This window comes from Macrotis lagotis, chromosome X (genome assembly GCF_037893015.1).
Source record: "Macrotis lagotis isolate mMagLag1 chromosome X, bilby.v1.9.chrom.fasta, whole genome shotgun sequence".
Lineage (NCBI taxonomy): Eukaryota > Metazoa > Chordata > Mammalia > Peramelemorphia > Peramelidae > Macrotis > Macrotis lagotis.
In genome coordinates, this window is record NC_133666.1 from 559,668,405 (window position 1) to 559,682,752 (window position 14,348).

The window sequence follows — 14,348 nt, forward strand, 5'->3', positions numbered from 1 at the left end:
TTCTACATTTTATAGGAATCCTTTTTCATTCTTTTTCATTCTAGTACTTGCCCCCATTGATTATGTCTAGTTAATCTTCTATGTAACTTGTTCGTATAGTTGTCTCTCTCATTAAGACTGTGAACTCCTCAAGGAAAAATCCTTTGTATCTCCAACAATTCTTAGCACTTAGTAGGAACTTAATAAATTTTTTATTTACTGACAAGTTCATGTCAGTATTATGATGATACTTCACATTGGGGCCTTTAAGAAAACTTTGGGGACCTTAGGGACCCATGCTTTGATCAATTAGAAACTGAAATTTGATTCTACACTAGGTGAATTAATGCAGTGTTGACTAGAAGTGATATACTTTAATTTGCTCATTTAAGCATCTTTTATAGCAATTTTTTCCATGTACCAAATTGTCACTAATAAAAGAGTGAAGTGTTCCTGTAACTTCCTTTGTAAATATGTCCTAGAGATCTTCCTGAGGCATATACAGGCTTGCACAGTCATATAGCTGTTGCTATTCATAGTAGCTAACATTGACATAATACTTAAGGTTTATAGAGCCCTTTACTTATGTTACTTCATTTGATTTTCACAATATTCTGAGGTAGGTGCTTTCAGTCTTTTGAAAGCACAGGCTGAAACTGTGTCCTAGTAAGGAAACAGGGGAGCGTGAGAGAGGTGCTCAGGGTTGTAGAGCTACTAAGTAGCTGAGGCAGAATTTGACTACTTGTCCCAGCATGCTATTCATGTTAGCTACATTATTAGCTAGAGCTAACAAATTTTAGATATGCAATCTGAATATATTGAACAATCCTGCCTCTATGTAAATATGGAGAAAAATTGAAGAGTGAAAGAAAAAAACACAAATCCATTTTAATTGAGACAAGAAAAACTGTTATTAAAATATTTTCTTAAAACAATTTCCCCAACTTATCCAGTGTGATACTCTGTAACCAGCAAATTGCTGAGTGAGTACTTCTTTCTTCACTTTACTTTTTCTGTTTGAGTAGTCTTTGTGTTAGTGTCATTGATCTTCTTTGGAGGATTTTTTAAAGTAAGGCAAATGTCTTGATGTTCAATACCAATGCCAAGGTCAATAAGATAAGCATTATTATAAGTGGGGACACTGAAATAACTTGACTGCAACACCAGAACCTCACTGTATACTTAGCTGGATCATTTTTTTTATGTAGCTTCTTTCTATAGCACAATCAAAGCTAGATAAAGAGGGCATAGGGCTAGGTCTCTTTTCTAGGATAAGAAATATTCTTTTTCTAAAACTGAATACTTTGACTATAGTTGTTAGGTAAATAAGAAGGGTAAAATTGCCAATTTGGACCAGTATATGAACCATTTCACCTGATTGTTTACTCAATCAAGTACTTGCATTTCTTTAACTCATTTTCACAGTTGTCTTCAATTTCCTAAGTTTCAAAATTGCCTCTGTGCTGCTCCTCTGTGCGAGATTAACTGAATCATCTTGTTATTCTTTATCAGTAAAATGAGGAAACCAAGTCATTCTATCTTCAGGACAATGTTGTGAAGAAAAATAACTAAGCAGTTATAAGTTGGTTTGCAAATTTGTTCCATGTAAAATGTTTGGTATTAGGAATAGGCATCTCTTCTCATTAATCAATCAGTCAGTGAGTATTCATTAAGCACATACTTTGGGTCATGCGTTTTGCTTGACATACAGAATATAAGTATAAAGAGTAAAATAAACCCTATTCCCAAAAAACTTATAGTCAAAAAGAGGAGATTTGAAGTACATATAAAATAAATAAAGCATTGTATACACAAACACACACACACACAGACACACACAAACAAAGTAGTCAGCTAAAAAGTAGTTTGAGGAGGACACTAGCAACTGGGGAGGAGCGCTAGGAAAGACTTCATGTAGGAGATGATGCCTGAACTGCATCTTAAGGGAAAAGAGTCTTTGAAGCACAGGTGAGGAGAAAATATATTCCAAGCTTGGGAGATAGTCAATGAAGGGAAATGGAGAATTATGAATGAAGAACAGAGAGTTCAGTTCATATAAATTACAGGATATGGGAATGAAGTACTTGAGGATAGAGTAAGGCCAAGTTGTGTAGGCTTTCAAAGTTTATATTGGTTCAGTAGAGGAGTTTCAGAATTGGATCCACAATTTAGGAAGGTCACTTTGGCAGCTGATATATAAGAAGGACTAGAATAGGGGGGAGTTGAGCAATCTGTTGCACAAATCTAGGCGAGAGGTGATAAGAGCCTGAATAAAGAGGTAGCTATACAACTGTTATTTATATTACTCCATGCTTGTTTGATTTTTTTTTGTTTTTGTTTTTAAGTCAGGGTTGACTCTTTGTGACCCCTTCAGGGATTTTACTAGCAAAGATATTGGAGTGGTTTGCCATCTCCTTTCCCAGCTCATTTTACTGATGAGAAAATTGAGGCAATAGGGTTATATGACTTACCCGAGGTTACATAGTAAGTCTCTGAGGCCAGATTTGAACTGAGGAAGATAAGTCTTCCTGACTCCATGCCAGGCATTCTATCTATTGTGCCACCAAGCTGCCCATCCACTTCCTACACCTCCACCACCCTTAAGAAAGTGCTGTCCTAGATTTAGATATGGTCTTTGCCCTAAATTAACTTCCAAGAAAGTAATTTTCATGATCCATGAAGCTGTAATTATCATATGAAATAATACATGATTAATACAGGAGAGATTCAAACAAAGAGTGATGACCATAGCACAGATCTAGTAGGTTTAAATTTAATTAATACTTGAATTCAAAGAAAAGCAATTGCACATGAAGGGTAGAGAAAGAATGGTTAGATAAAAGTGTGTGTGTTAAAGATCTGGGAACATGTAACTGAAAACTCTATAGAGGTCAACCAAAAAATGCTAACTCAACCTTAGACTGCATTAAGAGCTCATTTATTTTGTTTACAATAAGGGAGGTGATAGTATTATTGGACTCTGTCAACAACTATGTTCAGTTCTTACTGCCACATTTTAGGAAGGACAGAGAGAAGCTGATAGGTATTCAGATTAGGGTGAATGGGATAGCAAGAGAAGTGGAGACAATACTATGTAAGGATAATTGAAGGAATTAGGTCTTAAGAAGAGTGAGTGAGGGCGGCTAGGTAGCGCAGTGGATAGAGCACCAACCCTGGAGTCAGGAGTACCTGAGTTCAAATTTGGCCTCAGATACTTCATAATTACCTAGCTGTGTGGCCTTGGGCAAGCCATTTAACCCCATTATTGCCTTGCAAAAAAAAAAAACTAAACTAAAAAAAAGTGAGTGACTTGATCATTCTCTTGAAGTAGTTGAAGAAATATATGACAAATCTATTAGATTTACCCCCACAGGAGAGGTAAAAAGTAAACAGTGAAGTTTACATTTTATCCTAGAGGGAATAGGAAGTCACTGGATTTGGTTCAGAAGAAATATGTAAATGTTGACAAGTCAAGATTGAAGGTCAATGCAATGAATAACTTTCCTGGAAATTAGCAGTGTAAAAGTGACATGGGCTACCTGGGAAAACAGTGGAATACTGTATGCTATATTTTTTTCAAGTGAGGGATAGATGTCCAGTTTTAGGGGATACATTGTAGAAGGCATTACTTTTCAGTGATGGGTTGAAAAGACCCCTTCCAATTCTGATATTCTTTGATTCTGCTATGTGAGTTCTGAGGGGTGAAATATAATTGCTATCTAGGAATAATGGAAAAGGTGGTATTTGATTTTTCTCTTTATAAGATGGGTGTATATTTAATGGTAAGATAATGTGTCTTGGGCAGAGGACTTTACAGAGCTAGAAAAACAATGTGGACAAAGGCACAAAAGTGAAGGGAAGAAGTAGGAAAGAGGAGGCTAGTGTCACTGGGTGGAATAATTAGTGGAGGAAAATAAGAAATAAGATTGTAAAATAGTAAGGAACCAAATTTTTTTTTTTAGTTTGTTTTTGCAAGGCAATGGGGTTAAGTGGCTTGCCCAAGGCCACACAGCTAGGTAATTATTAAGGGTCTGAGGCTGGATTTGAACTCAGGTACTCCTGACTCCAGGGCCTGTGCTCTATCCATTGTACCACTGAGCTGCCCCCAGGAACCAAATTTTGAAGGGCTTTAAAAATCAAACAAAGGATTTAATATATTTGACTCTGGGGTAATTCAGAGTCATTGGATTTATTGAATAGTGTTGGCTTGGCCTTGGCATATGAGAGCCTGGGTTTTAAGATTCCTGTTCTGATACTTCCTAGATGTACAACCTAGATGTAAGTTTTTTAACCGTTCTCTGCCTTACTTTTCATATATGAGAATGACCCTGCTTCTTTGAACAACAAGATTCAAACATAGAAACCTGGGTAGAAATTACATGACCATTGGTCATGAATGTCAAGATGTCAGGGATCTTTAATCTCATCTAGTTCAACCGTACCCCCTTCAATTTTTATAGATGAGGAAAATGAGATGTAGAGTTTAGGTACCATCAAAAATTACACAGATGATAAGAGGAATAACTAGAGTCATAGAAGAAAGAAAATGATTTGAGGAAATTGTTTGTTTGTTTTTTTGCAAGGCAGTGGGATTAAGTGGTTTGCCCAAGGTCACACAGCAAGATAATCATTAAGTGTCTGAGGCTAGATTTGAACTCATGTCCGCTTGACTCCAGGTCCTATCCACTGCGCTACCTAGTTGCCCCAATGGGGAAATTGTCTTGACTATTTTGAGTTTCAAGAGCTTTGGGGACACCCAGGTTGGAAATGTGGGTATGGAGATCAGAAAAAGATACAGATTTGAAAGCCATTATATTTGAAGCCATGGGGCTTTATTAGATTATTTCAACAAACATTCATTGTATTCATTTAAAGACCTTAGTCAAATTTACCCTAGACACTTTCTAGCTGTGTGATCCTTAGGTTATCCTCCCAGTCTCATTATTCCCATTTTACATATCAGGAAACTTAAGTTTGTGATGAGGATCAAATGAGAATATGTATTAAAAGATCTTCGCAAATCTTAAAGCGTTATATAATACTAGCATCATCGTTGTTGTTGTTGTTGTTGTTTTAAAGAACTGTGTCCTCAATGTCTACTCTATGCAGAGCACTATGTTAGGTTAGGGTTAGATAGAGAGTTCAGATGTTACATGGTCCCTTTCCTGATAAGAGAGCATGCTACTTCTGCTGCTACTACTATTATTATAGTTTGTAGTCACTGCAATAAAATAAGGAATATTCCATTCATAGAAATAGAGGTACATCAATGCTCTGAATGATAAATTTGCTAAGATGTACACTTATGCAGCCTTACACAGTTTACCAAGATTTTCCTCATGACATTACTCTGAAATTGGTAATGTATATATAATTATGTTCATTTTATAAAGGAGGAAATTGAGGCTCAGAAAAGTTAAATTACTTGTTCATAGTTGGGTAGCCAGAAATGAGCAGAACCTGGGTTCAAACCTTAGTTTTCTGACTTATGCCCTATGCTCTTTCTATTACATCATGATATGAAATAACATCATAGCAATTAGTTTTTGTTTGTTTGTTTGGTTTTTTTAGGTTTTTGCAAGGCAAATGGGGTTAAGTGACTTGCCCAAGGCCACACAGCTAGGTAATTATTAAGTGTCTGAGACCTGATTCAAACCCAGGTACTCCTGACTCCAAGGCCGGTGCTTTATCCACTGCACCACCTAGCCACCCCCATCATAGCAATTATTAGCAATTATTTAGTTTAACTCACTGAAATAGGCACTTTCACTTAAACACATTCCCATGCTTTGCTTCTGGCTAACAATCCTTTAGGCTGCATTAATGGAGGCATGGTGTCCAAAATGAGAGGTGATAGTTCTAGAAAGTAGAGGGAAATAATCTGTGCTGCTACTGCTGCTGTTATTATTATTAATAGCACTACCACTGCCACCATTACTATTACTACTATTACAAGTGCAAGTACTACTGCTAGTAGTATAATTACTGCTATCACCACCACCATTACTCTCATAGTCATTGCACCTAAGGAGTATTCTTTTATTATGTCTGTATGTCTTTCCTTTTTCATTCTTTTCCATCCTTCTTTCTTTAGAGTACTTTTTCCCAATGTATGGAAATTCCTAGGCTTTAGAATTATGCCAGTCAGCTTGAACATATCTTCCAAGGTTCTGTCATCACTGCTCCAGAACTATTGAAGTTTGAAATCAGGAGCCAGATTCATACAGATCTCTGATCAACTTTATAGACATATCTGCCTCTGACTTACTCTATAACCCAATGTCCTAATATATCCGTAGCTTAATATTCACTTACACACTGAAAATAGAGTTGACTCAGAGTCCACCCAGAGTCCTAAAATACACTCTTAGTTTGCCTTTTCACCCCTCAAAATTCCCTGAAAATCAATTTCTCTAACCAACATAACTAATCACTGGCTCAGCACTTAGCACTCTCACCACTTCTTTACAGCTGCTCCATTTCACTAATTACTCTTTCCACTTTCACAGAGTCACTCAAACTGAACATTAATTCTGTATTTTCCATATACTCAAAGTTTGCTAAACCTTTTGTCACACATCCCCAAGGGACGACTTCTTAAGAAGCCTGTTCTAACAATTATCAGCATCAAGAGAACATTCTGACACTTTCTTTCAGTTTGGTGAGGATTTCACACCTGCCAGCTACTGGGAATCTTCTTTCCTTTAATAAACTAGCCTGCCATCTCTTCAAAATTCACCAAAAAACTCCCCGAGGGCAGAGATTATTTCATTTATCTCTTCAAATCACCTATTTCAAGTATAGTGCCTGGCACATGGGAGATGTTTAATAGATGTTGGATGAAGGAGTAAATGAAATCTATGATCTGAGTTTAGGAAGTCTATTATTCCTTATTTCTGGAAATCAGCCTAAAATGATATGTAGTTGTAATGTTTATAAAGAGATAGTTTAGATAAGTTAAAGAGATAGTTAGACAGCTGGCCTTGGAGCTGGAAAGACCCAATTTCACATCCTGTCTCTATCATGTACTGACTGAGTAAATCACTTCACTTCTTTTTGCTCATGGCTGGTGATCTCAACCACAAGTAGAAATGGATCCTTGTAGGCTACATTAGAAAACCACAAATTAATGCTATCTATGTCTCATTGTATTTTAATTATTTTTTGCTAAATATTTCCCAATTATATTAGAGACTATTTTGGGAGTGTTGAAGATCTCATAGAACTAGGGACAGTGAGTTGAACACCTCTGCTCTAGGCAACTCTCTAAGACTATATAAATTGCAGAAAAGGTACTGTGCCAGTGAAATAATAGATTCAGTCTTTTTTCTTATCCTATAAAGCCCATGATAACTAGGTAATGGAAATTACTTTCCCTTTTTTTCACAGATCAGAACATTGTTTCATATTTCAAGTAATGATAATTGATTTCTATAAGTAGAATAGGAGGTATTTCTTTTTGAAATGTTTCCTTATGTCTTTTTTTATATCATAGTTTCCCCTCAGGATCCCCCTTTCCCCAAGGAAACAGTCCAACATAGAATTTCTAAAAGTTAAAAAAGGAGGGGCAGCTAGATAGCACAGTGGATAGAGCACCAGCCTTGGAGTCAGGAATACCTGAGTTCAAATTTTGCCTCAGATACTTAAAAATTACCTAGCTGTGTGGCCTTGAGCAAGCCACTTAACCCTATTGCCTTGCAAAAATTTACAAAAAAAAAAAGAAGTTAGCACAACTGATCAGTGAATTGAAAATGTCCCAAAATAGGTGTAATGCACAAAACTTGGGGACCTCCCATTTCCACCAAGAAGTAGTGGGAATGTCATCTATCTCTTCATTTGACTCATGTTTGATCTTTTTAACTTTATAATTTTCATTTTTGATTTTTTTGGTGTGAAGATATTTCCATTTACATTGTTGTATTTATTGTAAATGTTGTTTTCTTGCTTCTGTTTATTTACCTCCATCAATTCATATAGATCTTCCATGGTTCTTTGTATTTATCATACTGGGCTGCTAGATGGCACCATGGATAGAACACTGGTCTTGGAGTCAGGAAGACAGGAATTCGAATCCAGCCTTAAGGCACTTGACACTTATTAGCTGTGTAAACCCTGATTGCTTCGCATCCAGGACCATCTCCAGTCATTCTGATTCATTTCTGGCCACTGGACCCAGATAGCTCTGGAGGAGAAAGTGAGACTGGTAACAGTACACCTCCCCCTCCTCCCCCTCACTCAAATCCAATTCATGTGCTTGTCATGTCATCACTTCCCTAATGTCATTGTCTTCTTCAAGAATGAAGGACAAACATTCATCACATTGATCATCATTCATCACATTGATAATTTCTTACAGGACAGTAATGTTTTATTCTATTCCATCAATGTACCACAATTTGTTTAACTATTTCATAACTGATGGGCATCTATATTGTTTTCAATTCTATATTATTACAAAAAGTACTGCTTTAAACATTTTGGCACATATGAGGACGTTCTTATAAATTTCTTCCTTGCGTTCAATAAAGGAGCCTCTGTTCAAAGGTTATGAAGATTTCAGTCAATTTTATTTATTATTATTCCAAAATTTTCCAAAATGATCATACCATTTCATAGCTCCATCAGAATTATATTAGTGTACCACTCTTGTTCCACAACTCATCTGGCACCAACTATGACATTTTTATCATTTTTCTCAAAGGAGATGCTTTTTTTTTTTTTTAGGTTTTTGCTAGGCAAATGGGGTTAAGTGGCTTGCCCAAGGCCACACAGCTAGGTAATTATTAAGTGTCTGAGGCCGGATTTGAACCCAGGTACTCCTGACTTCAGGGCCAGTTCTTTTTCCACTCGTCACCTAGCCTCCCTGAGATGCTTCTTTTTGTCATTTTGCACACATCTCTCTCTATTTCTGTCTTTAATGTAAGTATATGTATATAGGCATGCATGTACTATATGCCCCTATCTATCTACCTTCATTTATTATTTATTGAAAGAGAAAAAGAAATGTGGTGGTGTAATCCAGAATCAAGAAGAGAATATTAATCTTCATCTACCTAACTCTGGATAGACTTCATTTGAAATAAGTATTCAAATATTTTAGATCATAAAAGCATGAAATGAGCATTATTGATGACCAGGAAGTTATTACCCTTTTCATACATGGATCTCTATTTCAAGCTTATAACTTAAAGAAGAGATGTGGTAAAATGGCTTAGAGAGGAAATTATTCTCAAAGCCAGGAAGACCTGGATTCACATTCACCCCCTGATACCTACTGGCCATATGATTCTTTTGTAAATGATTTAACTTAGTGTTCTAAACCAGTGGTGTCCAACTCAAATAGCAATCGGGCCACTATTCTATACATCGCTATCTCTTTAGATCACATGTTAACTTCAAAAATGGGATGTTATCTATATCATATTGTATTTTTGTTTTATTAAGCATTTTCCAGTTACATTTCAGTCTGGTTCTGAGTGACACTCAGGTTCTCAGTGACACATAATTGCAAATACTGCCTATGTGGGCTGCAGGTTTGGCACCTATTTTAGCTCAGCACATTCTCTGAAACTTATAGTCAAGAGATGCAACTCTGACAGGGCTCTGACTTTTAGTCAGAGTTGCAAAACTCATAAGTTTCAGAAAATATGCTGACCTATAGTAAAGGCAATCTCCTCATCCAGGAATTATCTGTACCAGTGAAATACAGGTGTGTTCCTCATCCTTATTCAAAGAAACTGTCATAAAATATGTTGTTTCATTATTAATTTCTAATAACATTAGAAAATGTTAGTTTCATCATTAGAATTTTATTGTTAGTGGTTTTCTCAATTTTGAAAACTGTTACTAAGACAGATTTCACTCTGGTTTAATGCAGATAAAATGAGTTTTAGCAATATTATAAAGACTTCAAATGAAAATAGAATTTTAACTGATAGAATGAGGTTCTAGAATATTAGGATAAAAGCTAAGAATGGTGTGTGTTTATTGAGTATACAGAATCTTATGATTTTTTCAATTTTTCTGTTAAGAGATTGATTACTCAGTAATTCATTTGTTTTTGTGAATTTTTTTGTCATTATATTGGGGAATTAATTTGCTCTTGTGGAAAAAGTTCTATTTGCAAGGATCTTACTACTACTTATACCTTGTTCTTTAAGTCTTAAATAAAATTGTTATAATATTATTATTTTCCTATTACTATTTTCAGTTGAATCAAATGATGTTACTTTAGACTTTTCTAAAATTTATTATTTATTAACAATCTTATTTGCTTTCAAAATCATTGTAATTCTTTCTTTTTTTCTTTCTCTGTCCTTTCTTGCTTTCATGGACCTTCCTACCAGGAGGATAAAGTGGTTAGAGCCTTTTTTCTGTCTTATTTATTGATAATAGTACTGTTGTTAACTTTACAATTAGAATTTATATTTGTTATTTTGAAGAGAGGATGCATGACAATTGCTTTTAATTAAGACTTAATTTGATGTGCAATTATATATCTGAAAGAAAAAATGATCAATTATAATTTATTTGACTTGTTCAGGAAGCATACTCTTTAGAATTCTATTTAAGAAGATTTTCTCGAATCTTCTATGAAACAAAATTTGAATGTCACTTTCTTTTTTCATAGCATGACTTTCTAAATTCAACTTTTTACAGTTTAAATTTGGGAGGTGGGACATATTGGCAAATCAGATTACTCAGTAATCTGATTACTCAATTACTAATCTTAGATCTAACAGAACAGATAGTAAATCCTTTGTACCAGTGTCTAACAGGCATTCTTGTAAACAATGTACTATGCAATTGTTTATAAATAGAAGTTTAAAATGTCCTTAATAATAAATTTGAAATGTTAATATTATACTCCCCTCACTTCATAAAGTATAAGCATTATAATAATCTCATGATATTCTGGGCTGTGAGTTGGGTACAAAGGATTGAGCACTGGTAGCTAGTGTTTGCCTGTTCTGAGGAATTTAATTCATATCTAAACTTGCTATGAAATGTTTCAGGACCAATCTTCAATGCTCATAATATCTAATGTTAATTTTTCAATGTTATGAGACTTTTGGTTTGAGGAATATCTAAAATCTGAGGGGATAAGGAGAAGATCTTTTAGAGTGGCTTAGGGGTTATGTGTGTGTGACATTGATAACTGTGATTGAATCCACTTGGGCTTCAGTTTCCTTAGCCATAAAATAAGGAGGTTATACTAGATTGCCTTTGAGGTCCCTTTTAGCTCCAGAGTTATGATCTTCTCATGTCCTGAATTAGGGACTTCCAAACTATGTGCTAGGAGGAATGATATTTTATTACTCTAAGGTTTTATGTTCACCAGGGCATAGTCTGGGGTGTGAGGTGAGGTTCAGGAGAGTATCTTCTGACAGTGAAATGACCAGATGGGGAAAGTAGATGGGAAAGACTTTTCTGGTCTTCAGAATCCATTGGTTGATTGTATTTTATATTTGGAGAAATTTGTCCTAGATTGTACATCCATTATCTGGACTCACAGCAGGATAATCACCAGTTTCTGGAACCTATTTTGATTGTCCTGTGGGAACTTAAACAATTGAAAAGATTCCATGATTTTTGGAACCATCATGGTGGCCCTAAGTGTGGGTATTTTCTTATGAAGGAATACATAATAATTGAATATGGTGAAGCATTTTGAGACCTTTTCCAAAAGTGAAGTACTTATTAATATAGTTGTCATTGAAGTGATTTGACATACTGAATTTATTTCAAAGACTGTATTTGAAGCACAAACTGAATAGAGATAACTGTTGACTTTGGTTTTAAAATGCTCATGGAACATTTCAAATTAATGTCTATATGGCTCTTATTCATTAGAGTACTTATGCACAGTAAGTGATTAATAAATGTTGCTGATGATTAAGATGAGACAACTAGGTAGCAATTATAATATGTAAACATATTTAATGCCTAATTTAAAAAATTAAACATATATATATATATCAAATTTGAGGCTTTAAAAGTTACTAAAGGAGAAAAATATGTGCAGTTTGATAGTTTATATACAGTATTGGGTGATTTTTCAATTATCCTGTTTCTTTAAATATATTCTCCTCTGAACCATCCCTTATTTCTTTCCTTATTCTTAAATCTATACATTGTTTCTATGCTATTTTAACATATGACTGTAGCATAGATTTATTGGAGGAAATTAAATAGATAAGCATATTAAATCCTATATCTCTGTTCAGACTCTATAGATGTTATAGATGTTTTGAGTACTATGTTTAGAAGAGACTATTATTTCCAAAATAAAAGGTTTACTATATTCATAGTGTCAGAGTTATTCCAAGTAAGAGAGCTTGCTATGGAGAATAATAAAAACACAGCATGGCCTTTTGCATCTTAAATTAAATTGATCTATTATTCTTCCTATATCAATTTTTTCACAGTTTGATTTCATGGTCAAATGAATGTTATTGAAATTAGAAGTTGCATGTTTCCAATATACTATGAATTGGTGGTGATCTATTTTGGGTCAAAACTGATAGCAGAGGGAATGAACATGTTGTTGACTTAATAAAATCAGTTAAATTTAACAAATATTTATCAACCATGTATAGGGACTCACTCTATATACAAAAATGAAGCAAAAGGCAATCAGTGTCCTTAGTGACCTGATAGGTTAATAGAGTGGATGTGCCTCCCCCTGCCCCACACTACAAGGAAGAATGTGGGACATGCAAAGATCTATGAGTTATTTGAAGTGGAAGAGACCATTTTCAGTGGTAGAGGTTGGGGTGAGTTTCATGGGAGAGGTAACAAGTAAGTTGAGCCTTAAAGGAAAGAAAATATTTCTAAAAAAGGTATTGAGAGTTCATTTCAGGTATGAAGGACTGATTTGAGCAAAGGAGAGGACAGAACTAGGATGAGTGGTTCTGAGTGTACAATTTAGTTGGAAATCAGAATATATGAAAGAATGTGAGAGAGCCTGGAAAAGTAAGTGGTAGTCAAACTGGTGGTGACCTTGAATCACAGGATTGAGCGTTTTTACCTTATTTACTAGGAAATGCATTGCCACATATTCTGATTAGAAGTAACGTGAACATACTGCCACTTTAGTAGGATAACATAGGCATTGGACATTTCTGGTTAATAATAATAGTAATAACTCTCATTAATATGGCACTTTAAATGTTTCCAAAACTCTTTACAAACATCATCTCTTTTGATCCTTCCACAACCCTGTAAAAGTAGATGATAGTATTTTTCAAATGGATCTGGATCTCATTACTTTAGCAGTTTCATTCAAAATACAAAATGCAATCTACATGCCTACTCATTCTTGGCAAATCTTGTACATGTATGTGTTCTCATGAATTTGCCATAGGAAATCCACTCAACATATTCTTGTTGGCCCTGTTTCACAGAAACTGAAGCCCAGTTGAGCAAACTGTCTGAGTGAAGTTAAGTGATTTAACCAAAGTTATACAGATGTTAAGAATCAGAAGTGGTATTGGAATCCAGATTTTTTAAATTCTTAGTACTATCCTCTGTCCACTCCATTGCTCTTCCACTGGAAGGATGTATGATAGAGGGAAAAGTTCAGAGAGAGGTAAAGCTATATGGGAACACAGAAGTCTACTTTAGATATTACAGGTAAGATTAATCCTATCTAAAACATATCTAATATTATATAAACTCAACTTGAAGAATTCAATGATTGGGAAATTGTTACCTCCCAAAGTAGCTCATCTTGCTATGAAGTACCTCTAATTGTTAATGTCACTGAGATGAACTAAAGATGGCATCTATAACCACTAGCTTTAATTCTGTCCCTCAATATTCACTTGGTTTTATCATAAATTCTGCCTCAATGTAATTCAAACCTCCTCTAATTTCCATCTTACATGAGGATGCACTCAAGGACTCTTGGACCCATTCTATCCACCCTTTGATGTGTGGAATCTTCTTGAGAAAATCTTGAAAGTATGGACTGTCTCACTTTCTACATTGGTACTTCCAGCATTTTACACAGTATTTATCAGATGATAAACATTTAATAAGGGCTTTTCCATTCCTCTGTTCATTCATTCATTTATCTAATCCCTCTTCCACATGATGGCCCACAATATTGATTATATCCATCACACTCTCACGTTATTTTCTCTTCTTTGTGTTAAATATTCCCAGATCTGGATGTTTCTATAGCATGATTTTGAATCTGCTACCGTTTGTTACTTTCTTCTGGTTATACTCCAGCAAGTGTTCTTCCTTAAATGTGGTGTTCAGAACATTCTAAAATGTGACACCTTTATTCTTTGTAGGCAAGCTTGATCATTTTTTCCAGTTGTTAAAAAAAGTCTTTCCTTGACCTTTTAATGTATCCTAAC

The 14,348-nt window shown here is 35.0% G+C and overlaps 1 protein-coding gene across 1 annotated transcript in view; it reads left to right on the forward strand.

Annotated features, from left to right (window-relative positions):
* Positions 1-14,348, forward strand: part of RIMS2 (regulating synaptic membrane exocytosis 2) — a 790,122-nt gene that overhangs the window by 177,931 nt on the left and 597,843 nt on the right. The window contains exon 3 of the mRNA XM_074202114.1: positions 10,326-10,337. Coding sequence (XP_074058215.1) covers positions 10,326-10,337 — 12 coding nt within the window. The remainder of the gene's footprint in view (positions 1-10,325; positions 10,338-14,348) is intronic.